This window comes from Oikopleura dioica, chromosome 2 (genome assembly GCF_907165135.1).
Source record: "Oikopleura dioica chromosome 2, OKI2018_I68_1.0, whole genome shotgun sequence".
Lineage (NCBI taxonomy): Eukaryota > Metazoa > Chordata > Appendicularia > Copelata > Oikopleuridae > Oikopleura > Oikopleura dioica.
The window spans coordinates 4,056,543-4,082,002 of NC_137292.1; the positions used below are offsets into that span (position 1 = coordinate 4,056,543).

A 25,460-nucleotide genomic window follows, 5' to 3' on the forward strand; every position below is an offset into this window, starting at 1 on the left:
GTTCTATGGCATGATGAAATATATATTTTTCTTTTTTATTTCTTTATCTGAGCAAAGTGTGGGGCGCAGAGTGTTGATCTTCCTGGGAAGAAGGGTTTTCCAATTTTCGGAAAATTGGCAGTCGGACGCTGGAGCGAGCCCCGATCAGCTCAATTCAAAACTTCTTCTGCCTGAACTGTTGAGCAAGTTTTCTCTCTCAGCCGCGGTTACGTCGGGTCATCTGAACATTCAGTGTTGTTGGTCCTCAAATTTACTTCATGTATTGCCTTGTCCATTCTTACTAACGATTCCTTTTTTGGCTACAACTCATATTAAGATGAAAAGGAAACGAAGTTATCTTAGCCCAAGTTGATTTTCCTTGGTTTGCAATAATATGCTCCACCTGCTTTCGGCTGAGCCGACATGCAGCTCATGCGATTTTCATAAAATGTTTCAAACATGCAAATTTTGAAAATGCGCGTCCACGCTGTTCCAGTTCTTAGCGCGCGGCTTTTTGATCGCAAAAGAAGCGGTCCCAAATTGGAGTTTTCACGCCTGTCGGATAAACAAACTCCCCGAAAACAAAACATATTCAAGCGCGAGAAATGGGTCGCTAGGCACAAGGAAAATGTCAGTGCATAGTTTCAAGTCTATCATAACAAATTCTTGCGACATGAAGACTTTTAATTTGAAGACCTGAAAATCTTCTGTAAATATTTCACTGATTTAAAGGTGCAAGTCCTAAGCTGGGCTCGGTAACATGTGTGGAAAACCTGATTCAGGTTCTGAAGAGCTAAAATGGAAAGCCGCGTAGCGGCTTTTTCAAAAACGAAGCCGCAAAGCGGCTTCGCCAGTATGTTAAAATATATAATAATGATTGTATTGCGAAGCCGCTTTGCCGCTTCGTTTTTGAAAAAGACGCTACGCGGCTTTCTATTTTAGCTCTTCAGAACCTGACTCAGGTTTTCCACAATGGTTGCCGAGCCCAGGTCCTTAGTAAGGGCTATATTTGTTAAAAACAGATCTAGAATCATCGAACTGGCTTCTATTTCTCCTTATTTATGTTTCAGATAACCAAAAATGTACCCAGATACAAAGTTATCAGTTCTGCCGATGCTAGTAGCGTAAACTCTTCGATAAAAGAAATCGTTGCGCGAATCGATTTTCGGTAAAAAAGCTTTGTTTGTAGCAAAACCGGGCGGTACACTTGTTCGCCGCTGATTAGAATAACAGCAACTACCGAATGCTCTCTCGAATCTTCAGAAAAAAAGGAGAGCGAAAGAAGAAGTTTTGGAAATACCGAGGACATCAGATTTGCGGAAAGAAAAGACATGAAAATAACGCTTGGTTAGAACGTGCTGACCGCTTTCAATTGAGCCCCCGGAGAGGTCAGAACTTGAGGTTGGTAATTGAAAGCGCAAGAAATTGTAAAAACTTGAACTCGATCAAGAAAATCAAGAAAAGTTCAACACAATCAAATTTATACTCAACTCAAATATCAAACTAACCGCTTGAGATTGCCCTAAAGTAGAATTTTTTCATGAGCATCTCTTGAATTTTGAGAATTTTGACGAAAATGAGAATAAAAGAAACTTTCATATATCTTCTTCATTTGATTATTTCAAGCGAAGGAGCGGTTAAAGAGAACCGCTGTCCGTAAGTTTGAGATATTATCTAGTCCTAACCCTAACCCTTATCAAAATCTAGTGATGAGGACTTGCAAACAGAATGCAGTGGATTCTGCAGAGTTGATTATAATCGATGTCGTCTTCTTTGCGAAACGGAATACTGCCAGTCTATCTGCGACAGAGAATATCAAAGTAATTATTCTTTCCAAGAGTTTTTTATTTCATTCTCTTTTCTGAGATTGCCAAGACAATTGTCCATGCGGAGCAAATTGTGAAGAAGGATGCAAAGACTGTAACCATCCTCTCTGCTCATCAACAACTACTGTTTCGACATGGACAACGACTTCACAAAATAGCGACCCAGTTATTTTCTCTTTAGTTAAAATTTAAGTAATTTGAAATAAGAGCAATGACTATGTCTTGGTAATTCCGACGTATTCGGCTCAATCATACATATTTTCCGGCGATGGAGAGGTAGCCAGGTCTGCTAGCATTGATGTTCCTCGTGATGATTATGCGGCACTGAGCGACTTCGCTGTCGTGCGAGGAGAATTCTATATTTTTGGTGGGGACACTGATCATCACAAGGTGAAGAAAATAAACGGTCAAAGACCTTGATTTTGTCAAGAAATCGAATAGCAGAAGATTTTGATAGAAATTTTAGATCGCGAAACTCGAAAACTGTCGATTTTATGAAATGCCAACTAGACTTTTCTACGGATACGATGTTGCTTCTGCTGCAATTGATATTGATGGCGGTCAGCGAGGTTTCAAATCATTTAAAAAAATCACTAACGAGTTGTAGCTCTTATCTGCTTTGACAATGACACTTTTTCTTTCAAAAACTGCGAAATATTTGACACAAAAACGTCGGTCAGTTTGACACAAAAACGTTGTCAGTTACAGTAAGCCAAGCGACGAATTTTCCCGGCTCCTGGTTTTCATCAACAATCGCGACTAAATAAAGTTAATTTGAAATGTATATTTTTGGATATAAAAAAGGAGACGTACAAAGTTCTAGAAAAATGAGTCGAAAAACTACGTCAGTAATTATTTCGCGTGAAAATAGCCTGGCTGACTATCTAACACCCGATGACTCGAGAGGTCAGCGAATATTATTTTTCCAAAAACATGATCCTCAATTTTCACACTAATCATCCTAATTTTTCGTCAATTCTTATACCTGTTGGGTCGGAAAGAGAAGGAAACACGGGGGTCAGCGTGATAGCTGGAGCATTGTCATTTTTGTCGAGGACGGTTAGGTGAAGCGAGGTTTCGGACGAGCGCGGCGGGAGACCGTTATCAGTGGCAGTGATTTTCAAGGTGATGCTGAAAATGAAGGGTTAGAAAAATGAGATTTTTTATTTGAGAACTGAAAATGAGGTAGTAGGGGGTTATCATTCGGGCTGCCCCTAAGCCTAAACCTAACCCAGGGGGCTACGCCCCCCGGGACCCCCCACCTAATGCCTAAACCAGGGGGCTTCGCCCCCGGACCCCCTTTAGAGTTCCCAGTCCCTAACCCTAACCATTAGCTCAGATTCTAGAGATATTGGTTGGCTCGAATCATAGGCCCGAATGATAACCCCTCTCTTCGGAAAATGATGCCCCTAAAAGATGGAATGAATAAATTCCAAAGAGGCACGTGATCTAAATTGTAAAATATCTAAGCGGCATTTTTGATCAAGTGGACAAATGTAAAACCTATGTTATTCCGTGATTATATGCGCCATGTGCGCCCGCTTGAGAAAAATAAATTGCTCGTTATGCACCCTACAACAGCAGGTTAAGCTGTTTCTAGAGCTGCTTTGGAAGACAATATTGATTACAAGAAGCCTTAAAAATAAGGCTAGGGGAGTTTTCTTTTGTGCCAATCAGAGGCCCGTATTCTTTACTCCAGCCAATCAGAAACAAGCAAAATCTAGGGGCCTCCACTGTCCGAGCCCCTGAGTTTTGGGGTCAAAAATCTGCAGTTTCATAATAAGATTTCATTTTTTAGGTCTTCTAAAATTGACAATTTAGTTAAATTTGTAAGAGCAAGAATAGGTGTCCCTAAGTTTTGATAGCTCGACTGGCTGAGCGCGGAATCTCCCCTCAGTCGCGCTGTCCCAATCCGCCATTTGGCTAAAGGGATGAGCTGGTGAACTCAGGTGCGATTTGTTATAGAAAATGCTCTTCCGCAGATTCAACCCATTTTAGAATCATTTTCTTACCTTGAAAAGTCGTGTCGATGAATTGTCTTTTTGACCAATAATCGACCGGTGAGCGAGTCGAGTTCAAAAAGTCTCTTGGCTTCGGTCGGATCGGAGGAGACGATGCGGTATTTTAGGTCGGAATTGACGCCGACATCGGCGTCGTAAGCTTCGAATTTGAAGATTTCGGATCCGATTGGGAGGTTTTCTTGAATATCCAGGTTTTTGACTCCCTCAGGAAACTGAAAAAAAGGAGTTTGAAAGGGATGAAAATTGCCTGAAATTTCAACAAGCAACATATCATGATACAGTTAATTGTCCGATAATTATGTAAGAAGAAAAAGAAGGTCGGTTAAAGATTTTTTCTTATCAACTAACTGAAGCCTAAAAATTTCCAGATCAAAGGCAAGATAGCGGCGGGGCGATCATATGGCCTCTTACGGAAAAGATTTGGTTCTAATGACTGCTCATAAGTGCCTCGACTTTGATGGGCTATAATAAGGAGTGGACCCTTATTATGGCATTAAGGGTAGCTCCAGTTAAAAACAAACAGTCATTTTTCTTTGAATTCTTCTGTGTGAAATGTGAAGATTTGTTCAAAAGTTATGTTTACAAGCTGTTGGAAATATAGTTTTACAGAGGAAAAGGGACACCCTTAATTTGCGGCGAAAAAAGTAGTTTTGAAGTGCTTACCTTTGGTGTGTTGTCATTTGAATCGAGGATATTGATTTCCACTTGGAGGGAATCGCGTTTGCCACCTGGGTCGGAGACTTCGAGCCGCGCTAGAATTTCGTATTTAGAAAAGTGTTTACGCAGCCTTATCATTTTCTTCGCAAAAAATGGAGAAAATATAACATACCCCTGCCCACGGACATTCTGTAGTCGACTTTAATTAATGTTTTCAACGATGATTTTAGCATAAAATTCAAGAAGAAATACAGCTATTTTATGGTTTCCAATAAATTTAACCCATCGAGTCAAATTTTCAAATTCAGACAAAGTCCCGTAGAGTCGGATTTGTTTTAATGAAACGTTGAAATAAAAGAGTCAAAAAAGTTACTGTATTGAGAATTTGGTGCATCAGAAAGAAAATTGAAAATTCGTTAGGGAAGGTGGCCTCTAATTTAGCTCGCTCCAGAGCCATGGAACGCTCAAGCAACAACCTATTATTATCCTCGGTGCGATGTGTTTCTAACCCAGCGGCGCCGTTTCCGCCGCACTACTACGGAGCGTTCCTTTTCCGCCAGTCGGTTAAGGGGGTTGCATCAAGCTCTTACCTTTGAGAAAGCTGGTCGATTCCCGATCGAGTTGCTGAGTTGGCACTAGAAAGAGACGTTCGCCTTCGATTTCGACTCGGAAAAGGTCATCGGGGGTCAATTTGTATTTGAGCTTCTCTTGGTCCAGAAAATCACCGTCCGTCGCCGCCAAATCAGAGATTTCAAATCGCGCGCCAACTGGATACGACTCGGGAACGGAGATTTGAGCCAAAGTGCGAGGAAATACTGGAGCAAAGTCGTTTCGATTCTTGATCTCCAAAGAAAATTGGATCGTTTCGTAAGTATTTTGAGGAAGCACAGCGATCTGAATACAGAGAGTTAAAAAAGGATGAACATGATCAAAAATTTCCACAGAGGGGGAGGAGAATTCTAGCGCTGCTTTCTTGATAAAAATTGTTATCAAGAACACAAAAACTGCGGCAAGCAAGCCTCAAATCTGTGTTAGAGGTTTATTCACGTTCCATAACTTTTTCTAGAAAATGGAAATTGATAACGATCAATCCAAGAAAATGGCAATTTGACCGAATGGGTTAATACAAAAATATAAATTCTGTTTTTTTTCGAATTTTGCCTACTCATGATCAGGAGGATCTGAGTAAAAACCTGACTCAGGCTTTTTTGGGATTATCAGAGCCTGACTCTGGATTTAACAGAGGTTCCTGAGCCCATTTTTGACCTCAAAAAGGCAAATTTTGCGCGTATAGGTTAATTCAACATGAGGAGAAAATAATCTGATAAGAAAGAAAAGGGACATTCTTGACGTGATTGATAAGAAAAAAATTGGCATAAAGCTTATTCGATGCATCCGGCGCGCGCTTCTGGTACATCGCTTTTGCGGTTTCCGATCGCCTCATAATTGCCACTTTGATTCGGATAAAATGCATGGCAACTTGCAGATGCGGGGCAATGTTGCACAACAGTAACAGCTTTGAGACAGTAACATTACCTTTGAGAGAACTTTGCAAGGAGCAAAGTCGCAGAGTTCTTCGAAGTCGAGATTTTTCGTCAGAGCAATTTCGCCCGATTGAGTCACTTCAAAAAGATCACCATCTTGTGACTGAATTGAAAATTGGCGCGGAGCACCAGACCAGCGGAAAGCGTCTGTCAGACTGAAGAGGATTGTTCCCTTTTGCAGACCTTCTTCTGTTGACGCCTTAAAAATTTGATGAAAAAAAGTTGACTTCAAACGGTCAATCGGGCATTTGAAGCCGCGCGCGGCTTTCGAGCTGATAAAAATCAAGCTGGGTCGACTCGAAAGCCGCGCCCGGCTTTTTGGTATTAAAGGTCTCCCCTAGAATTGAGGGGGTAGCTTACCTTTATCCACTTTCCAGCGCCATCTTCTCCCTTCTCCAGGTCAATTTTCGTCTTTGCCGAGATCCAGGGCAGTAACCAAAGCCACAGCCACATTTTCTGTGATGCTAAAATAACTTTTTAAACCTTGCTAAACAAACTTTTTCTCGAAAATCGAAAGTCGATTTTGATAATTTTTATTTCGAGAGCCCGCTGAGAGTAGGTCGATTGGACTTGGAGTATCTTTTCGTTGATTCAAATTCAATTATCAAATTTGTGATTTTTTTCTATTGAAAAGCTCTTGTATAATTTTATCGATTTTGGAAGGTGTGATCGCTTGAAGAATCTCGTGCTCCGGAAATTCGAAAAATTGAATGTTGTGATTCGATTTTTCAATCGATGATTTTTTCAATTTGTGATGTTCAAAAAATGTCTGAGTGATTTAAAAATCAGAGGAGGGTATTTATAGCGCAAACACGGGGAGTCATGGAAATTATGATCTGATGCATTTTTTGAATTTTTTTTTTTGATAGCGATTTTTCAATAGAATAATTTTGACTGTAAGCACGGTATCTTAGGATAAGAAAATGCAGCTATGGATCCAAGGTTTTTGTCGTGGTTTCTCGAATTCAGTGAGGACATACAAAATATCAGTTTGCATTTTTGGAGACAAATTTATGGTTTTTCATTTCGCAAATAATGTAAAAAAGCTCCAAAAGAATTGAGTTTCATTCTGTTCTCCGTAAAAAGGCGTATTTCTGAACATGTTGGCCAATGAAATTTTAGAAGATAATTATTCCAAGGAGTGGCCTCGTTAGAAAGGAACGTATATCATTAAGGGCATGCATATCGATTACGTCACACAACAACTCTCGTGTTAGAAAAACGCGACTTCCAGAGACTTTTCGAGCAGTGATAAATCGAAGTGATAGATATGCGCCCAAAAATGTATGGTGCAAATATTTGCTCCTCCCAGTTGTTTCTAACTGGGGTGGCTGTAAAACACTTTCAGGGTTACGCAAATAACGCGACGACTTGCTGACATTCTCACCACTTTTTAAACTGTATGCAGAAGCTTCCTATTCTTATACAGTTTTTTCAATTTACACATTACTTGACCATAAACAGTGTCAACCAAAAATCGAGAAGCCGCTTGCGGCTTCGAGTGAATAAGAAAAAGAGCCGCGCTTCGCGCGGCTTAATTCTTTTTTACTCGAAGCCGCGAGCGGCTTCTCGATTTTTTTGGTTGTTAAAAAAAGACACTGTTTACGGTCCAGAAATGCTAGAATTGTGACAATTCTGGCGTAGAGGGACTAAGACGGGTTAATCTGATAGAGTCACTGTGCATTTTTTTTACAAAGTCTTAGCCGAGAAAGAGATTACCGCGGGTAAACGTAACTCTGATCAGCTTTGACCCACAAGACCTTTATTCGATTCCGCTGATTTCCTTTAGAAGCGACATCTTCTATCCGCCGTAATTTCAATTCTCTTGAATAAAAATTGAATTAACTACAGTAAGAGTTACAGTAGCAACATTCAATCAGTCAAAGTCCAACAAGTACGTTTTCATCTCAAGTGCACGCTTAACCGCTCCATAATTCCCTCTCAATGCGAACTGGTGATAAGGCGCAGCGGGAGATGTTTTCTACTCGATTGATAAGAAAGACAAAGGTCTTTATCGCAGTTGTGCAAAGTATGCGTTTTGGAGTAACGATGATGCGGCCTGGGAGTGTAATTAAAGTGGATTAATTAACTAACAAGGGGTTTTGCAACAAACTCTTGTTGATAAAAACCCTCTTTTTTGGGCCAAAATTGGTCTTTTTAGTCATTTTTTTGCATCCTAAAAATGACCAAATCGCTCCTGGAAGTCTTATATTCTCATCCGCTATCGAGTGTTTCCCTCAGATTTTCGCTTCTCATCAGTTTTAAATCTTATCAGCGGCTCCGGTGATGGTATTCCGTGACGCCTCCGGTTCCATAAAAATGGCCAACTCGACCAAAACTATGTTCCAGCCCCGGGATTTAATACGTCACCTTGTGGGCGCCCGCATTCCAATCAAATTTGTACCTTAAAATCACCGATAAGCGCATTTTGTGGTGATAAGGCCAAACATAAAGAAATCAATCTTAACGGAAGTGAACCTTACCCAAGCGTGCTCAATGAAAACTCGGCAGGGGTTTATCAATCGGAAGGAGGAAAGAGGAGATAGAGAAGTGATGGATAAATACGCAATATTTTGAGAGAATCAGGTGATAAGAAGGAGTGAAATTTCGGTATTTTTTCAACGATAAGATTAAAATATCGACGCTTGGGAAACTTATTGACGCGATACCCTTAACCCTAGTCGGCCTGAAACGGGAGAAAATCAAGTTTAAGATGTTTACCCCCTTAAAATTAAAAATGTATTTCTAACACATTTTTAAAAGAGAAGTATTCAAGCCCAATCCGCATCATTACCATTTTCGCTTCCCGATAAGAAAAAACAGCTAAGAGGCTCGGTTTCTTGACTCACGTTTGTTTGCCATAACTCCAGGGTTATGTTTGACATGATTTTGTGCAAAATACAATTCGTGTGATTTCTCCCTCTTTCCAAAATATTCTTAAAACGTGTCAAATCAACGGATAACCAAGGCTCAAGAAAATTGCAATTAGAGATTACAGGTGTAACTGTTGCATCTCTAAATTACCGAAAGAGCTGTTTACGCTGACCATAATTTTGCAGCTAAATGATGTCGCGAAAATATCATCGCGAAAATCGCCAAAATTCAAGAAAAAGTGAAAATCTTCCAAGGCGCCTGAGTCAAAAACCACAGCGTCATACTACACAGCTTTTGAATGTATAAATAAAAGGGCTCGTTAATAAAATTTAGACCTCAGCTAGTGTGGAAATTATCCCGGCCGCACTATGAAATTCAATTTATTCCGGAGAGTGGCCACAGTATGTAATTATTCTGACGAAAGTAAACTCCAAAATCCAGAATTTCAATAAAAATACCGTTTTCAAAGGATCAAACGGTCTATTTAAGGAGGTGGGGAGCCTTATTGACAATTTCGAAGGAAAATTTTGATAAAATGAAATAAGGGTGTCACTTCCCTATTTCAGCTGAGTATTTTTTCTTTGGTTGAGCTTCTTGTTTGAAGCTTTTAGCGGTAGAATGTGTAAGATCTTCCACATTAGGGGCAAGAAAGATGACGTTGTTCATTAGCAGATTTTCGGAATTTCGACTCAAAATCAGTGCCCCTCATTATCAAGTAAAACAAACTGTTCTTCATCCATTTCACAAGCAAGGGAAAGCCACGTCTGCATCACATAAGCTCCCTTCCCGCCAACTCCGGCTCACTGGCAGTGATAAGCCGTTATCGCTCGATAACTCGTTCATCGCTGCATTGATGCGCGTATGGTACCAGAAAAATCTGCCTCTAAATACCCGCATTCGTAATTCGCGACATTTCAAATTTGAAATGCGGAATTTGGAAATTTAAATTTCTAATCAATCCACCTCGAAATCCGCAGCGAGCGAGTGCTTCATTTTCAGCAGACAGCGAGGATATTTATTTTTCAAAAATTTCGAAGATTAAGGGTCTACGCATTCAATCAACCAATTTTTTGAATTTTTAAAGAAGCCTTCTCCTTTTTTCTCCGGAATTTGGCTCAGAAACCTGTGTCAAAAACCTGAGTCAGGGTCGAAATTTCAAACAAGATTGAGATCAAGACCCTGACTCAGGATTTCTACACAGGTTTGAGCTCAGGGCCCAGAACGGTTTACCAGTGAAAAATTCAGGTTTCTTTGATTTCTTGAAATTATTTCCTGCTTAGGCTAGTAGTTCAAACCCTCGATACTCATTTCCTCAACCAATTTGGCCTCGGAATCGCGATCAAAAGCCGCCGATTTTCCCGCCGTCGGAAGGCAAAGTGCCCATTTCAACAAAAATTGGAAAATTTTCTCAAGAAACCTTAATTGATACCAGCATCGATCCAGACAGCTCCAGCTCAGAAAGTCGCACTAGAAAAAACTGACATGTGAACTGACGATGGTCACGGACAGCTTTTGGACATTTCGGAGTTTTCCGATTTTGGATTGAGAAGCACGTGACACGCGTCAAAAGTGTGTAAAGCAGCGGATCAAGCACCTACCGTAAACATACTTTTACAAATATTTTTAGGAGACTTGGATTGGAACCAGGAGTTTTTCAAGGGTTTATTTACATCTGCGCCTTCTATAAGAAACCTCCTTTAGGACCCTGACTCAAGTTTCTACACAGGAAAATGAGCAAAGAAAGAGCTCGAAAAGTCGTCATTTTCTGCCGAAAAAGACAGTCTCGGTTTTTCTTCTCGGAAAATCTGTAAAAAAGCTGCGGAAAGATTCAAATTCCGCGGTCAGAATTTAGTAAAATCGAATTTTCACCCAACTGGCGCATTATTTTTTCCCTCTCTTTTCGTCTCTACGGCTCTTTTGGCCGTCTGGATTACGTGTAACCGCGGGCGCAGGGTCCGACCACAATCCCGGAGCATTATTTCGACTCGATTTGACCGACCGGTTCATCACCCGCCAAACCATAACGTGCTTATAGCGTTTCACAAGGAAAAAAATCACTGAAGGAAGGATAAGGAACACTGGCCAACGCCAAAAAAGGACGGATTAGGGCCAAGGCCGGGGCATATCGGCACCAGATTATGAGCTTTTTTTGAGAAAAAAATGCAAAGCACAAAAATTTCTCAGAAATCTATCTTTTGCAACCTGTGTAAAAACCTGACTCAGGGTCCTGAAAAGCTAAAATTCCCATCTCAGGACCCTGAGTCAGGTTTCAACACAGGTTGGCGAGCCACTGATCATATTGTCTGGTAGACAAGGGCTCCTTCATCGATTTCTCCTGTCTACTAGACATTTTCAATAATTCCTAAATCCTTAATTCTACAAATGATTGATTCAAGAATTTTTTGAACAGTGTGTACGGAAGGATCAAAAAAGTAGTTAACAAGCTCTGATCGAACGGATTTGGGCACACTTTGCTTGATTAAAATTGATCCCTTTTAGAACAATGAAGACAGACTACTGGTACACTGTTGCCAAAGAAAAAAGAAACATGATCATAAGTTGTCCCAGGATTTGGGGAAACGCGATTTTTTTCTCGAAATTGCAAATTTCATTTTGTTTTTTAGAAAGTTATTTTTTGATTATTTTCCTTCTGCGCAAGAATCCTCCAATGTGGTCGCCCTATCTTCACCTTTATTTCGTTTCCAAGTGGTCACCTTATCTTCTCCTTATCATCTCCATTCGCGGAGAAAATATAATTTTGGAGCACAAAGAAATTGAAAAAAAAATCTTCATTTGAAAAATAGAATATTCGCGTTTTTTGTCCCAGACGCAGCGGGAGGCCAATCGCCCGGAAGGGCGAGAACACTGGGCCATCAATCGCCTGCTGTGTTTATCGACAGATTTTTACTGAAATTTGCTCACACGCTGCTGGGGTAGAAAAAGGGGAACCCGCTGCGGGGGAAAATTTAAACCACGCTTAACTTTATTTCTTTATTGGAGGTATGAAAAAATCAAACCAATTGTCGGCTTGGCAACCTGTGTAAAAACCTGAGTCAGGGTCCTGAAAGATCTTTGGTGACAAAAACGCGAAGCTTTTAGGACCCTGACTCAGGTTTTTACACAGGTTCCTGAGCCCACATTCGGGGCTATTTCGGGGATTTGTTTTGATTCGAACCAGGAAGTACTTGATTCGAAAAAAGGATAAACTGATGAACTCCTAATCGTCCACTCTTTCGCTTGTTAAAAATTGATCGCCTCGCTCGTCACTTTTGTTTTGCAAGTGATTACTTGAACATTTGGAGAAGCTGCATAAATTACAGTCGCCTCGATCAGTGATCAGTGATCAAAATTTGAAAAGCCCTATTCACCATTTTCTGTCTCCCATTCGACAGGCTCTCTTTGAAAAGCATTCATCCCTTCTTTCAAAAGAATAAGCATCAATTCACTTTTTTGATCAAGTTCTTTTAATAGCCCTGAAGCATCAAAAAAACGAGCTAATCTCATTAAAACCCATTTTTTGCGTTCTCGGGGGAAGTTCAATACTCAACCGCTAATAAGACTGTAGCGAAGATCAATTCTAACAGAATTTTGATTCTTTTCAAGGGCTGAAAATATGGCGCACTCAGCATTTATAATAATTAGATGCAGAAAGCTGAAAAACTGAAATATCGAGTTGAAAATTGAAAAATGATGATGGTGATAAATTATCTCAGCGGGATTTCAAAAATGAATTTTCTTAACAAAGGGTTAGGTTTAGATAACAAAATTGAAAATATATTTTTGAAATTTTATTTTTTGTCTTGATTTTCAAGCCGCACGCGGCTTTTCTGATTATATGAGCTTTTTTTAAGAAAACTGAATTTGGGTCAAATTCGAGAAAAGCCGCGTGGCGGCTTATTTGAAAATAAAGCCGCAAAGTTTATTCATAAAATGACGGCTTCATTTTCAAAATAGCCGCTCTGCGGCTTCAATAAAAGCTTCTGAAGGACCCTAAGTCAGATATTGAGACATCTAGAAAGCGGGCTCTCTTTTTGATAGAAAATTACTGTATAAAAATGTTACTTACTGTTAATTCTTCTGTTAAGTGTCCAAGGAATTCAAATCTCTTTCTTTTTTCTTCTTATTTGTTTTATTATTTTTTCTTATTTCTTCTTTTGTTTATAAAATCTCTTCGGATAAATGAAAAAACACCAGTTTAACTTGCTACAAAATCGTTTTCAAGATGGTTGAAAATTTTCCTTCTTGATCCTTATTTTTTTCAATCACACGATGATCGGCGTTCAGAGCGCGTGGCGCGCTCCGCGATTGCTCCACAGCGCCATCTTTTGCGCAAAGCGGGGATGAATTTTCGGGTGCGCTGCGGGAGAGATTTGACAAAATGTGCACGCGTTGTAGCCCCTAGCGCCCTCTGATAGTGATTTTTGATAATATTTTCAACAAGGGTTCTATAATTATAAAAATAAAAATTATACTGTGATATTTATCAGTATCTTAGGACGGAAAGAATTTATCTCTTCGGAATAATAGTTAAAATCGACTATAAATGTATTCATAATTCCATATTTTTATCGAAAATTAGCCACTTATGGTAACCTTATAATTTTCTTTTCTTTTGACTAAAGTCAAAAAAGAAATTTTTTAACAAAATATCGAAAGGAAAAAAGACCTGATTGTTGATGATAAAGATAGAAAATGATAATTTTTAAGTCAATTTTTATGAAAAATATCGCATTTTCCTAACCCCGAAAAGAGCATCTCAAATTCGCCAGCGTCTGATCCTCCTTCTTTTTCAATTCTCCGTCGCGGGGAGAAAAAAGGATGAGATGGAATTTCAGCGCCTTTAGAAAACTTTACCCTTTCTTTCTCGGGGGTCTTTGTTTTGGGAAATTTGAAATTTGATTGAATTCATTAGGCATGAACCAAGGCGCCGCTGCTGCAGCGCAGTAAATTGATCAAAAATTAAATCTTTATCGTTCCGATAAGCAAAAAACGGCGGGGATAACAGTTTTTATTATTCAATTACAATTTGGTAATTCTTGGTCTTCTTTATTTTTTCTGGAGAAAGCAAGTTCCAACGAGGATAAATTTAATTTCTTCTTTTCTCCCAGGGTCAATTTATCCTGAATTCTTTTGAAATTTCAGCTTATTTTTGGTTTTTTGAAATTTTTTACCTAAAAAATTGTGGATACAATTAAGGTGACCCCGTCTTTTATAATATAAGTTTTTCTGGGCTAGGAAACCTGTGAAGAAAATCTGTGTAAAAACCTGCGTTGAAAACCTGTGTTGAAAACCTTTGTTGAAAACCTGTGTAGAAAACCTGTACTGAAAACCTGAGTCAGGGTCCTAAAAAGCAAGAAAATGAAAAGATAGTTCTCTAGTTGACCTTGTCGTTATCTCATTTTATTGGCAGCGACTAAAATGAAAAGATTATGAGATGTTTTATTGCGAAGCCGCTTTGCGGCTTCGATTTTAGCTTTTTCAGGACCCTGACTCAGGTTTTCCAAACGACTTGCCGAGCCTAAGATTACTGTTTCCTACAGTAAGCTTTACGGCTTTTTGGGATGACCCTCGGTTCGCCGGGATTTTCCCCTCATCCTCGGTTCGCCGGGACTTTTTGGCCCGAATCCCGGCGAACCGAGGATGACCATTTCGATGTCTCTTGAACGCTAATTTTTGTTGATTTTGCCGTTTGGGAATGTTGTGATCGTTCACAAAGTACAAGGTAGACATAGAATATAATAAAAAATTATTTACTGTAAGAAATTATTTACTGTCCCTTACCTAGGGGCTCCGCCCTAGGTCCTAAAATGCCGGGGTCTAGTCTAGGGTTACTTAGGGTTACCTTCAGTAACCCTAACTAACCCTAGCCTATCCCCTCGGGAGACGTTGTTCTGTCATTTTGCCCAGTGCCCCCTAACCCTTACATTTATTTATATGAAGTGAACGATAACAGGCTCGTTCTAGACCTATTTCGCGAAATTTTCTAGAACAATTTTCACCATCCTCGGTTCGCCGGGACTTTTTGGCCCAAATCCTGGCGAACCGAGGATATCCCGGCGAACCGAGGGTATCCGGCTTTTTGGGCAAAAAGTTTTCAAAAAGATCGATAAGGGCTTTGCCCAGCAGGAGCTGAAAAATTTCATCAAACACCCTCCCCCACCCCGTGACTCAAAAATCTTCAAAGCCGTTCCCGCGCAATCCGTTTGATTGTGGTCCTTCAGAGAAGAAAGCAATTTTGCCTTCCTTTCCTGCAGCGAAAAATTTGCGTCCGCGTGAACGCATTTTCCCATAAACCCCATATTTTCGGTGCCCTTGTTGTTTTTCAAGAGCGGGCGATATTTTGAGAGGGCGATTTTGGAAGAATAAGTTTTGATAAATATCGGGGGCGGATTATCTAACGCGAAAACGGTTTTGATTTCAAGGGTCAATAATTCTCCTTCTTTGGGAATGAAATTGAGCATCAATATTGTTGAAAAATCATGTGGAAAAGACAGTCAGCTCCGAAACCAGTGTAGAAACCTTAGTCAGGGTCCGGAAAAAAGCCTCAACTTTCTATCAAAGCCTTTTCAGAACCCTGACTCAGGTTTCTACTCAGGATTTTTGGACATGATTAGCAAGACCCCTTTTTTCAACATCTCCATCTTATTGTTCTTAATTTGCAAGAGCCACTTAAAATTTCTCGAGCAAAAACAGGTGCTTCGAAAAAAAGAGGGAACTTCGCGGTCGAGCGAGCCCAGTTGGCTAATGTGTGAATTTCTCGAGGAGCGACTTATGCAAAGTAGAGATTGTGTTTTGCGAAAGTATTGTTTACTAAAAAATGCAATCCGGGTCACGGAAGCTCTTGTCCAGCTGGTTTTTTGAGATGTGATTTTTTCTCTGTTTGCTGCTATTTTTTTTTTGCTGTTTATGGCGATTTGGAGCAACTTGATCGCTATCTACAAGGATGAGTTACAGTAGCACTTACTGTAAACATCGAAAAAAGGAGAAAAGAGCCATTTTGACGAGGATTTCGTTCAAATTATTGAAGAACCTTCAGGGCAATTAGCCCGATTCTCGAGCCGACATTTCTACCCGCGGAAATGTCTTTTTGGGAGTGATAAGAAATCCGCGTTGGATACCGTTTAGTAGGTTATCGCTTCAGAGATCCTCTTCTTTCTAGTGAAAGATCGGAAGCGAGCTAAATCGAGCTAACGAGCTTAGTCGTTTCCGGCGAATCGGATCTCGGACAATTCGACTGCTCATCACCCGCTGCGATTATTGGTGATAAGGGAAGGGGCCTTCCCGACCGGGGGAGTCGTTAACCTCTGGGACTTGTTTGAGCGGGATTTGCCTTAGAAGTTATATTCAGAACTTGCTCTAGAAAACAGGAGAAAAAGAAACAATCGATTATTTTCCGATGATTATGCAGAAAAAAGTAGTTGGTAAGTAATTAAATATACATTTAAAAAAGTGCCACGTTATAATTATGTTCCGAGCCATATTTAACGTATTGGACACATGTAATGCTGTTGGCGGAACAAAGCGGAAGTCGAATGACGCTGAGTTATATTTATAGAATTCTCAGAGTTTCGCGAGCTTTGGCGAATTATGCTTTTAAAGATTCCTTTCTCCTTTTTTCAAAAGCATAATTCGGCATTCGGTGGGTGTATCTAACGAGTTTATCCCGTTGACTCGATGAACAGTGTGTGCACACGGCGATCACCAAAAACGGATTATGCGACCTGTGCGGAGATTTGCGACGAATATAAACGCCAATTTCCCACTCAGAATATTCGCAAGTTCGACTTTGCTCGTTTTCGCTGACTCTTGTTTTGTAAATAATTCATTATTCAAAAGGGGCTTCTGACTGTTTCTTCCTACAGTAAGGCCATTCAATAAACCCTGAAAAAAGATTGCCAAAAAGTTGGCAGAATCGCGCAAAAGGGTTAAAATCGTCTAATTCAAGAAGCCAATTTGCCCGACCCAAAAAAGATCACGGCCATAAATTCATTCACCGATTATGAGCTAAAATTTGCAGATCAAATACTTCTGGCTTGGGCGGGAGAAAATATTTTCCCTCAAAATGTCAGCGCCGATATCTGAAATGTCCGAAAATTTGAGGTCAATAGAGCATTTCCGAGCGTGACGCGATTACGTTATCCATTCCGGTGCAAACAATAAGAAATTGATATCACCTGCGCTTCCGGATTTCGGCTTCGATGCGAATTGGTAATTGTATTTTGAAGGAAAGACAATTTCAGCTTGAATTATTTATTATCAAGTAAGTAATTGAACTGTTCAATCCCAACAACTGAGATTGTCGCATACTGTTCTGTTGTAAGAATCAGGATTGTCTGCCAAAAATTCCATGCAATTTCTTGGTCCAATACTCTCATTGAAGTAGCTAAAATAAAGTTATTTGTAAAGAGTAATTTGTAAATATAAAGTATATCAATTAGTAATATAGTATTTACAGTATTTAATCTGTTTATAAAAAGAATATTTTTTACTGTTTATATAAGTAAGGGGGGGGGGTTCGACGAGAATCGGGATTTCCGTGACCAAAAATGCGGGAAAACCGGATAAGATTGGGAAAATCTGAGGATACTGTTGGCGAAAACTAGAAAAAAAATTTGCCGGAAAAAATCGGTCGAAAATCCCCTGAAAGTAGGGGCATTTTCGCGAAAATGCACCGAAAATAGCCATCTTTTTACATTTTTCTTAATTTTAACCCCTTAATCTCATTTTTATGAATTTTTTTAGGGTCAAAAAATTCGGGATATTCTGAAAATTCTAAAGATATAAGTTTCATACACTGTTTATGATATAAAGACTATGTGAACAAGCGAAATTACGATCATCCCTGAAAAATTTCTCGACGCCCCCCTTAAAATAAAGAAACGCCTAGCGCTAAATTTTGTCATTTACCAATCTTCGCCACAAGTAAAGCAATCCTGAGGCCACCCTGGACAAGTCCTGCCATAATTTATGCCACCAGTACAGTCACCTTATTTAACTTTCATAAAAATTTATAAAGAGGTATTTACCTGCTTTAATATTCTCGCAAAAATTAACGCATCCTTCAGTAGACCCATTAAACCATGTCGTGTAAGTGACGTAAGGAGGTGTAGTTGAAGTCGTTATTGCGGAGGTTGACGAAGTTGTTGATGAAGAAGTTGAACTTACGCAAGGGCATTCTCGCATTTGAGCAATCTCAATATTTTGGCAATCTTCATAGCATGAAATGAATGGTGGGCATCCTTTCATACATTCATTCTTATAATTAAAGAATATTTATTTTTGCCTCCGAGAAATTACATGATCCAATATGGCATTATCCCGACAAGTTTTGTACTCTTCGTTATCTTCCTCAGCGTTATCGCATCGCGAGCAAATCTCATTTTCGCAGCCTTTGCATCCAACAAGACAATTTTGACCACAGGGACAGTATGCCTCGCAATCTTTTATTTAAAGTCGATTGGATAAAGAAATTTGCCTTACTTGAAAAGGTGGAAAGGCAGAAGCTGTTACAGCTTGCGCTATCACAACTTGCAAGACACCCAAGGTAGTTAAGCCGACATGATGTTACACACTCATCATACAATTCCCGATCTCTTTAACATACCAATATAATAAATGCTTAAAAAAGTAATCACTTACTGACAAAACTCCTCTCTAAGATGGTCTTGAGGCTTCGATTCAAATTGTCCAAGAAAAAAGAAAACGAAAATTCTCATTTTCTAAAATGTTTTGAACAATTTTCGCTCCTTTTTATTAATAAAAGCTCTTAGATTAAAGGACTATAAATTTTTCTTGTCGAATTTTGCGTGATGAAAAGAATAAAACTATCATTGAATTTCATTGGAATGGTTTATGACTCCTTCAAGTTGAGAGGTTCCCAAAGATTCAAAGGAGAAAAGAGCCCTGATAGATTTGGTTTCCTATGAAATGTTATAATTTGAATAATATGATATTATTAATATCTATATTTTTGCTCCTTTATTACTAGTAGGTGAGATTTGAAAGTTGTAAATTTTATTGTAAGTTAAACGCGTCAAAAATATACGAGATTGTCGTTATTCTTATCTTCGTGCTCTCTGCTCTGAGATATTTTACGACAGGCCCTGATCTCCGCTACACGTTTTTCTGATCCGACGACAGAGAAATCGTTTTACTTTTTCAGCAGAAAATACACTCCAGGGAATTTATTCACACTTCCTGTTTTCGGCCGCTTTTTGGTCTCTTAGGGTCATCTGGCCAGACTGGCGCCCACGTGACATACAAAAATTTTGGAAAGAGAAAATTTGAAAAAGATAAATAAGAAAGCGAAGAAGTTTTTATGGAGAATTGTAATACGAATTGCACAGAAGCGTGTTCCCTTACTTTCAGGAAGGAATGAAAAAATTCTTTTTACTGTTAAATTTGTGCTAAAAATCGAGGAACCGCTTGCGGCTTCTAATAAAACTAGGGAAAAAGCCGCGCTTCTCGACTTTCAGGAACAGTTTTGATCGGAATTCGAGTCGAAAATGACAGTATGGGTATTAAAAATGACGATTCTCCTTGTTGATTTCAACAAATTTTCCCCCTCTTCAGTACTGGTTGAGTCCCTAAAGTCGACCTACCAGGACTGGATGGCCGAGCGGTCTAAGGCGTTGGATTAAGGCTCCAATCTCTTCGGGGGCGTGGGTTCGAATCCCACTTCAGTCAAACCTTTTGTCCATTCCATCCCTTAGCCCTTATCTCCACAGCCTCTCAATCTACCTTTACGAGCTTGCATGCTGCCAATGCGAGAGCTTCGAGAGTTTTTGCGAAGAAGAGCGCTACGGGTACACTGAGTTCTATCGCGGGAGCTACGCGCGGCTTTGCAATCCGAATCAATTTCATGAAATCTGCGGGGATGAAGTTAGCGATCTGCCAGTTTTGAACAATCCAGCTTTGTATGCTAATCTTACGGATAATCAAGCGAAGTTTACGAGAAAAGATGAAGCAGCTTGTCCCTATTTGAAATCTTTCGATGGAACGAGGAACTATGATGAATGGTTTCACTTTATTTATCCTGCCTGCCCACCAAGGTAGAACTTATGTTCTTTGAATTTTTTACTTCTTGTTTGCAAAAGATATTTTTGTCTAAAAAATCATCAAAAATAGATTTTTAATAAGAGGATTCGTGTTCAAAAATTAAAGAAAAAACCATAATTTGTAGAAATTAAAGTTTTATAAGTAATTTTTATTTCGATTGATATTGAATCTATTTAATTAGTTGTATTAGGATATATTATCTAAACCGAAGTAGAATCAATTCAAATTTGAATATTTATTACTAGAACACTCTATCGTTCTTTACAGACTTTTAGCGCGTTCGGACTCTCCCGGTCGCAGTGACGCGCTTTTTTTAAGGTTGTGCAAGTTATTTCTCTCACTTTTTCAATGAAATGCCCAGAACACCATATATATTTGGAATCAGTAGGAAAAATCTAGAAACTTGACCTTTTTAGTTTTTCGAAAATCACTTCCGGTTGCGATTCTAGAGCCGGAAGTTGACGAAATTTAGCAGTTAAGATAAAATGAGACCTATTAAATTAAAGCCCAGAAAATTCTGAGTCATTTCATAATCAATTCAGTCGAAAAAAAAGTCTCAACCCCGGTCAGATCGACCGGTAAAATCATGAAAGGAGGCATAAATTATTGAAATTTTCTTCATTTTTTACCGGTTAGTTTGGCCGCGGTTCGGTTAAATTCCTTTTCCAAATAACTAGAAATGTTCTAAGCTTTAATTTGGTATGTCACACGCATGAATTTCCTAGAAATCTCAACAACTTCCGGCTCTAGAATCGTAACCGGAAGTGATTTTTAAGAAACAAAAAAGGTCAAGTTTCTAGATTTTTCTTGCTGATTCCAAATATATATGGTGTTCTGGGCATTACATTGAAAAAATGGGAGAAATAACTTGCACAACCTTAAAAAAAGCGCGTCAGTACGACTCTTCCTACTGGACCCTTTCTTCCATCCTTCCTTCTTCCTGCCTCAACCTTCAAGTCTCGTATCTCGTCATTTTCGCCATCCTCGCAACCCTCATCACCATCGCAAACGTCCTCGTCATCCTCGTCCTTTCCCGCGACAACTTCTATCACAACTCCTACGGCGTCTACAAAATGAGCCTGGCAATAGCAGATTTGATGATTGGCCTCATTGTCCTCCCTTGTTTAATCGGGTTGAGATTTCATGTAATGTTCAATGTCAAACTTCCCTGGCGAGAATATGGACAAGTTCCGAAATCAGCGGATTATTTCAATCAAACGACGCTCGATGTTCTCGGTTTTTTCAATATTTTTTCGCTTTGCATCTCTATTCTGACACTGACGTTTTCAAGGTAAGACAAAGAGGGTGTAAAACCGAGAACCCCTATTTTTATCATAAAAATCTACTAGTTTTGATCGATATTTGGCCGTCCGATTCCCGATGAAATACAAAAATTCCGAAACAGGCGTCAAAGTCTTGACGATCGTTTCAATCAGTATGGTTTGGATTCTCGCTCTCTTCCTTGCTATCACTCCCTGGCTCAAAGGTGGAATGCGCTACGTACTGGGTCCGACACAGATGGTCGTCGGAGTCATTCCTGGAGCTGATGAGAATTTTCCGTATACTTATGTTTGGACGGAGATTTTCTATGCTGCGATCATTGCTACGCCACTGGTGGTGGTTTGGATTGTCAATTCTGCTACGATTTGGGAAATTATTGGCGATGATTGCTGCGCGTTTTTCAGGAAAGAAATTAAAAGATGAAGTCGCCATGAATACGGGACTTTATCAAAATTTTTATACAAGGACACTGTTTTGTTGCGATGGAAGATTCTGCAAAACTGCTCCAAGAGAGAGCCGAAGACCATCTGCCTTTGGTCACGTGCCGAAAAAGCATCAGAAGCAAACGTTTGAGATCAGAATCGCGAAGACATTTCTTTCAATGACTGCGGGTAAGTTTTTTAAAACCATAATAGACCTTTTGATGAGAAAAGTTTATAACAAATGCGCAGAAGGTTAACTCGATTGTTATTTTAAAGACTCGTCTGTAGTTGCGTCATTAGGACTGCCGTGTATTAGGACTCAAATTTGATTTTAACAGATTCTTTTTGAAACACGATTCCTTCCATAAATGATAAAAACTATTTATAAGCCTTTACTCTTTCACTTCTTCCAATGGGCCTGGTCAATCTCTGGTTCTACCTCGACCCAGAATCAACAAATCCTCATAGCCTCCACTTCAACCCTCGCCTATCTGCTGCTCGCGAATTCTTCGACCTTTTCGGTAACTACCTCATCCATTTAGCAGTACTGTCAGAATTTCTCTAGCTGCCTTTTGCCTTTTTGGAAATTCGTTTCATAACTGCTTGATTTATACAATTAGAAGTCCTCGTTTCAAGGTAAGGATCTTCTGAAAATAAACCCTTTCAAAATTGCATTTAGCGTAACATGAGCGAAATCTGGCAAAATATCCGAATGTGTTGTCATAAAAGAGCGCAGCGCATAAGAAGATCATCAGTTTGGTCAATTTTGACGGAAAAGCGAAAGTCTTTGAGCTCAATCACGATTCCCACTAGACTGAGTGGCAGCGAAAGTTCAGAAGAAACAGCGATCAAGGTAGCGATTCTAGCAAGTTATCGGCCAAAAAACGATTTTTAGACAATAACACCTCCCAGCAAAACTTTCAACTCCGATAGCCTTCCTTTGAGCATCGCAAATTTACAACTGCATCAAGCCCGCGAGAAATAAAACATGAACAAAAATAATAAAGTTAGAATTTGTTTATTTAGTAATCAGGTCGAGAAGAGGGAACAACAACTGCTTGTTCATCGAAATAACCTTGGTAGTGAATTTCTGTCGAAATCATCATTCCCTCGTCTTCAGGGGTCATTTGCTTGATTCTCAGTTCCGCCCAGCGTCCATTTTCATCGATGGTGATTTTTGATCGGCTTCGGAGAGATGCTGGAGCGGAGTCATAGTAGGAAAGCTGCCTGGACTTGAACAACGAATACATTTTTCCGGAGAAAAGGAAAGCTTACCTGGCCAATGTAGTTGGCAAAGACTTCACTGTTGATTCGCCAGTAAATCTTCAGCTCTCCATTTGCAGCGATGCCATTAAGCGGGAACCAGCTCATTCTAGCGACGATTGTATCTCCATTGCTGATGCGAATATCCAAGTCAGATTTCAGCGGATTGCATTCTTCAGCTTGGCAAGGCTCGGATTTTGACTAGCAAGAGCTTTCAACTAGCAATAGAGCAGATAGTAAACGGGAAATTTTGAAGCTCTGCCTGTACGAGTTGTCCTTTATCGCCACTAGTGGAAACTGAAGATGCTCCACGAGCCATTTCGTCGACCTCGCAGGTGAGAGACTCTACTCCAGGTTGGCAGTTTCGACGTTTTTCTCTGAAAGGCTGAAAACATTACTTTCAATCATTTTGCCGAAGACCTACCATGGATCCAGTAACAGGATTGATGCAAGTAGCAGAACAAGCCGACCATTCACCCCACTCGCCCCAGGAAGGCTGTAGCCCATTTTCAACACATTTTCTCTGATTTGCCCTAATTAATCAAAATTGGTTAAAAAAATACTTTTTGTTCTTACGTTGCTGGATATTTTTTCTTGCAATCGACGACCAAATCATACAATCTCTGGCCTCGAATTTCCTCATCAACAACCTCGTACGCCTCATTCGCATTACAGTCCTCTTCGATGCATTCTCGTTCCCAGTTTCCATCTTTGGTCTCTTCAAAAAACTGCCATGCTCGTCGAGTTCTGCTCAAAAATGCATTTGCTTCTTGACTGTCAGCGAGAAATGGACTTGCTGAAACTCCAGCGAGAATTGTCGTCGAAATTTTCTACGAATCGATCAAGAAAAAGTATGAAAGAAAAGAGCCTACCATAGTTCTGATCTCTAGTTAGGTTCTGAACTCAATGATCCGTATGAGGACCAAGGTCTGATTATTTGTTTTGTCTGAGTGATAGTTCAGTAGAACATCTTATTGACAATTTGACTGTTGATCCTGTTATCTTCATGTGACCATTCTTGAGAATCTTTCAGATCGATTTTGGAACGAAATTGAAAGATATTGTCAGTCTGTTGAGTTATATTTATTGCAGTGTAGTTCTGCTCGCTTCTAGCAATTGTACTCCTTTCTAGAGGCATCCCAGGCATTGATGACCTTATTCCAGTTGCCATAGCCTCGAGAGGGCTTCTGACAAACGCTGTCGAAAATGGTCGCTCCATCATAATATGTTTTGGAGAAGGATTCGACGGACATGAAGTTGTCAGCTAAAATTGAAATGAAATTTTCCAACGGATTTCAGAAAAGGTCTACCTGAGGATTGTTTTTGGCCAATCTCATTTTTTTGCTCGTAAACCCACGAATAGTTGTTGTTTTCGGGCCCGTTAATTATGGTTAAAGATAAGTCGGTCCGTTAAAATTACAGTTAACTTTTGTAAGAGGACTTTTGACCAGTCCCTGTGTAACAAAATGCATGCCAGTAAAACTCTGGAATATCGATTATATTCTTTGTTGATGCAGGCCTATAGTTCATTGACCCGTACAATCCATAAGTTCCAACAATGATCCAAACATATTCATCTTCTATTTCTCGTTCCATGAATTCCCTGACCATGCATTCGAGCTGATTCCAAGCCCCCTTGTTGAAATCGCCGAATTGTGGGCTGACATTGGTGAGGGTGAAGGTAGAGTTGGCTGCATCTTTCACTTGGTTAAGCAGGGCATTTGGCATCAGATGGCCCCGGTCGATGCTTAAGTCTTGAGTGTTCCCCTTGTAGTCTTCGTCCTGAGTTGGTATCATAAATAATAACAAGTAATAAAGATGCACCTGTGGTTGCCATCAATCACACTCATTAGGACTCTTAACTTCGTCAAGATTGCAATAAAAAGAGGTGTCAGATGGAGGAGTGTTAGTTCCGCAAAGACCCTTGCACATCTTAAGCCAAACTGACTTAGGTCTTGGCTTGGGACCGCTGTTGGCAGGTATGAATTTGTCAGGTCTGGGGTAGGATTTTCCATTCTTCGTTCGGCTATTTTTACGATAATAAAGAGCCGGAAATGGGAAAATAGGGGGTTCACCTTATCTTGATGGCGGAGTAGACAGGCAAGTTAGTGTCCGTGTTGAATAGTGTAGCGAAGTAGTGATCTTTCCCATAGTTATTTTGACAGAGTCTTTATTGTGGTTAAGGACAAATATGATTGAGTAAAGTAACCTTCTTATACAAGTTAACTTGTTAAAACACTTTCAACACGCTTCCTGACTGTTTTACCACTTTGAGCTCCGACAAGCATATTTTGAAGAGGCCATTCTGCACCAGGTCTGAAATAATCGGGACCACAGTTCACTGGGGTTTGCAAGCTGCTTTCTGCAGAAACTTTGTCCTGCTTTTCATTCCTAGTTACAGCTGGCATCCCATTTTCAACACAGTTACTTTGACTCTCCCTCGTATTGTGTTTTTCTTTACAGTCATTTAGCAAATCGAACAATCTATCGCCTTGTTCCTCATCGTCAACAACCTCATACGCCTCATTTGCGTTA

At 39.8% G+C, this 25,460-nt stretch overlaps 4 protein-coding genes, 1 long non-coding RNA gene and 1 other non-coding gene across 6 annotated transcripts; 2 read left to right on the forward strand and 4 right to left on the reverse strand.

Moving 5' to 3' along the window:
* Positions 1–1,908: 1,908 nt before the first annotated feature.
* LOC145696779 (protocadherin alpha-2-like) lies at positions 1,909–13,152 on the reverse strand. Its single transcript, XM_081773867.1, has 8 exons — positions 12,968–13,152; positions 6,388–6,491; positions 6,020–6,226; positions 5,074–5,377; positions 4,490–4,578; positions 3,818–4,038; positions 2,791–2,936; positions 1,909–2,564 (listed from the first exon to the last, which is right to left on the reverse strand). Exons 2-8 carry the CDS (start codon positions 6,478–6,480, stop codon positions 2,482–2,484), a joined length of 1,143 nt encoding a protein of 380 aa, XP_081629993.1. The 5' UTR covers positions 6,481–6,491; positions 12,968–13,152; the 3' UTR covers positions 1,909–2,481.
* A 4,026-nt stretch (positions 13,153–17,178) lies between these two features.
* Positions 17,179–18,084, reverse strand: LOC145697737 (uncharacterized). Its single transcript, XM_081774950.1, has 3 exons — positions 17,928–18,084; positions 17,809–17,887; positions 17,179–17,284 (listed from the first exon to the last, which is right to left on the reverse strand). The coding sequence occupies exons 1-3, from the start codon at positions 18,082–18,084 to the stop codon at positions 17,179–17,181; spliced, it is 342 nt and encodes a 113-aa protein (XP_081631076.1).
* A 1,421-nt stretch (positions 18,085–19,505) lies between these two features.
* TRNAL-AAG (transfer RNA leucine (anticodon AAG)) lies at positions 19,506–19,587 on the forward strand. Its single transcript has one exon. It is a non-coding gene; the product is annotated as a tRNA-Leu (tRNA).
* A 2,083-nt stretch (positions 19,588–21,670) lies between these two features.
* LOC145699288 (uncharacterized) lies at positions 21,671–22,657 on the forward strand. Its single transcript, XM_081776559.1, has 5 exons — positions 21,671–21,851; positions 22,052–22,183; positions 22,228–22,298; positions 22,342–22,515; positions 22,558–22,657. Exons 1-5 carry the CDS (start codon positions 21,671–21,673, stop codon positions 22,645–22,647), a joined length of 648 nt encoding a protein of 215 aa, XP_081632685.1. The 3' UTR covers positions 22,648–22,657.
* A 12-nt stretch (positions 22,658–22,669) lies between these two features.
* LOC145699290 (uncharacterized) lies at positions 22,670–23,977 on the reverse strand. The gene is made up of 6 exons (XM_081776560.1): positions 23,798–23,977; positions 23,502–23,755; positions 23,350–23,458; positions 23,188–23,310; positions 22,938–23,126; positions 22,670–22,894 (listed from the first exon to the last, which is right to left on the reverse strand). Exons 1-6 carry the CDS (start codon positions 23,798–23,800, stop codon positions 22,685–22,687), a joined length of 888 nt encoding a protein of 295 aa, XP_081632686.1. The 5' UTR covers positions 23,801–23,977; the 3' UTR covers positions 22,670–22,684.
* Positions 23,978–24,526: 549 nt separating this feature from the next.
* LOC145699291 (uncharacterized) lies at positions 24,527–25,100 on the reverse strand. Its single transcript, XR_014133994.1, has 3 exons — positions 25,001–25,100; positions 24,750–24,951; positions 24,527–24,707 (listed from the first exon to the last, which is right to left on the reverse strand). It is a non-coding gene; the product is annotated as an uncharacterized LOC145699291 (long non-coding RNA).
* Between the last annotated feature and the right edge of the window lie 360 nt (positions 25,101–25,460).

Excerpts from the sequence above, each read along its gene's own strand:
- LOC145696779 (XM_081773867.1), bottom strand. The coding sequence starts at position 6,480 with ATGTGGCTGTGGCTTTGGTTACTGCCCTGGATCTCGGCAAAGACGAAA. Across the intron at positions 6,227-6,387 it reads GCGCTGGAAAGTGGATAAAG|GCGTCAACAGAAGAAGGTCT; the intron begins GTAAGCTACCCC and ends CAAATTTTTAAG. Across the intron at positions 2,565-2,790 it reads TTCTCTTTCCGACCCAACAG|TCGCGATTGTTGATGAAAAC; the intron begins GTATAAGAATTG and ends AACTTTATTTAG.
- LOC145697737 (XM_081774950.1), bottom strand. The coding sequence starts at position 18,084 with ATGCGAGAATGCCCTTGCGTAAGTTCAACTTCTTCATCAACAACTTCG. Across the intron at positions 17,888-17,927 it reads TTGCGAGAATATTAAAGCAG|GTGACTGTACTGGTGGCATA; the intron begins GTAAATACCTCT and ends AAGTTAAATAAG. Across the intron at positions 17,285-17,808 it reads TTTACTTGTGGCGAAGATTG|CTACTTCAATGAGAGTATTG; the intron begins GTAAATGACAAA and ends ACTTTATTTTAG.
- LOC145699288 (XM_081776559.1), top strand. The coding sequence starts at position 21,671 with ATGAATACGGGACTTTATCAAAATTTTTATACAAGGACACTGTTTTGT. Across the intron at positions 21,852-22,051 it reads ATTTCTTTCAATGACTGCGG|CCTTTACTCTTTCACTTCTT; the intron begins GTAAGTTTTTTA and ends ACTATTTATAAG. Across the intron at positions 22,299-22,341 it reads TTAGAAGTCCTCGTTTCAAG|CGTAACATGAGCGAAATCTG; the intron begins GTAAGGATCTTC and ends AATTGCATTTAG.
- LOC145699290 (XM_081776560.1), bottom strand. Across the intron at positions 23,459-23,501 it reads AAGAAAAAATATCCAGCAAC|GGCAAATCAGAGAAAATGTG; the intron begins GTAAGAACAAAA and ends TTGATTAATTAG. Across the intron at positions 23,311-23,349 it reads ATCCTGTTACTGGATCCATG|CCTTTCAGAGAAAAACGTCG; the intron begins GTAGGTCTTCGG and ends TAATGTTTTCAG.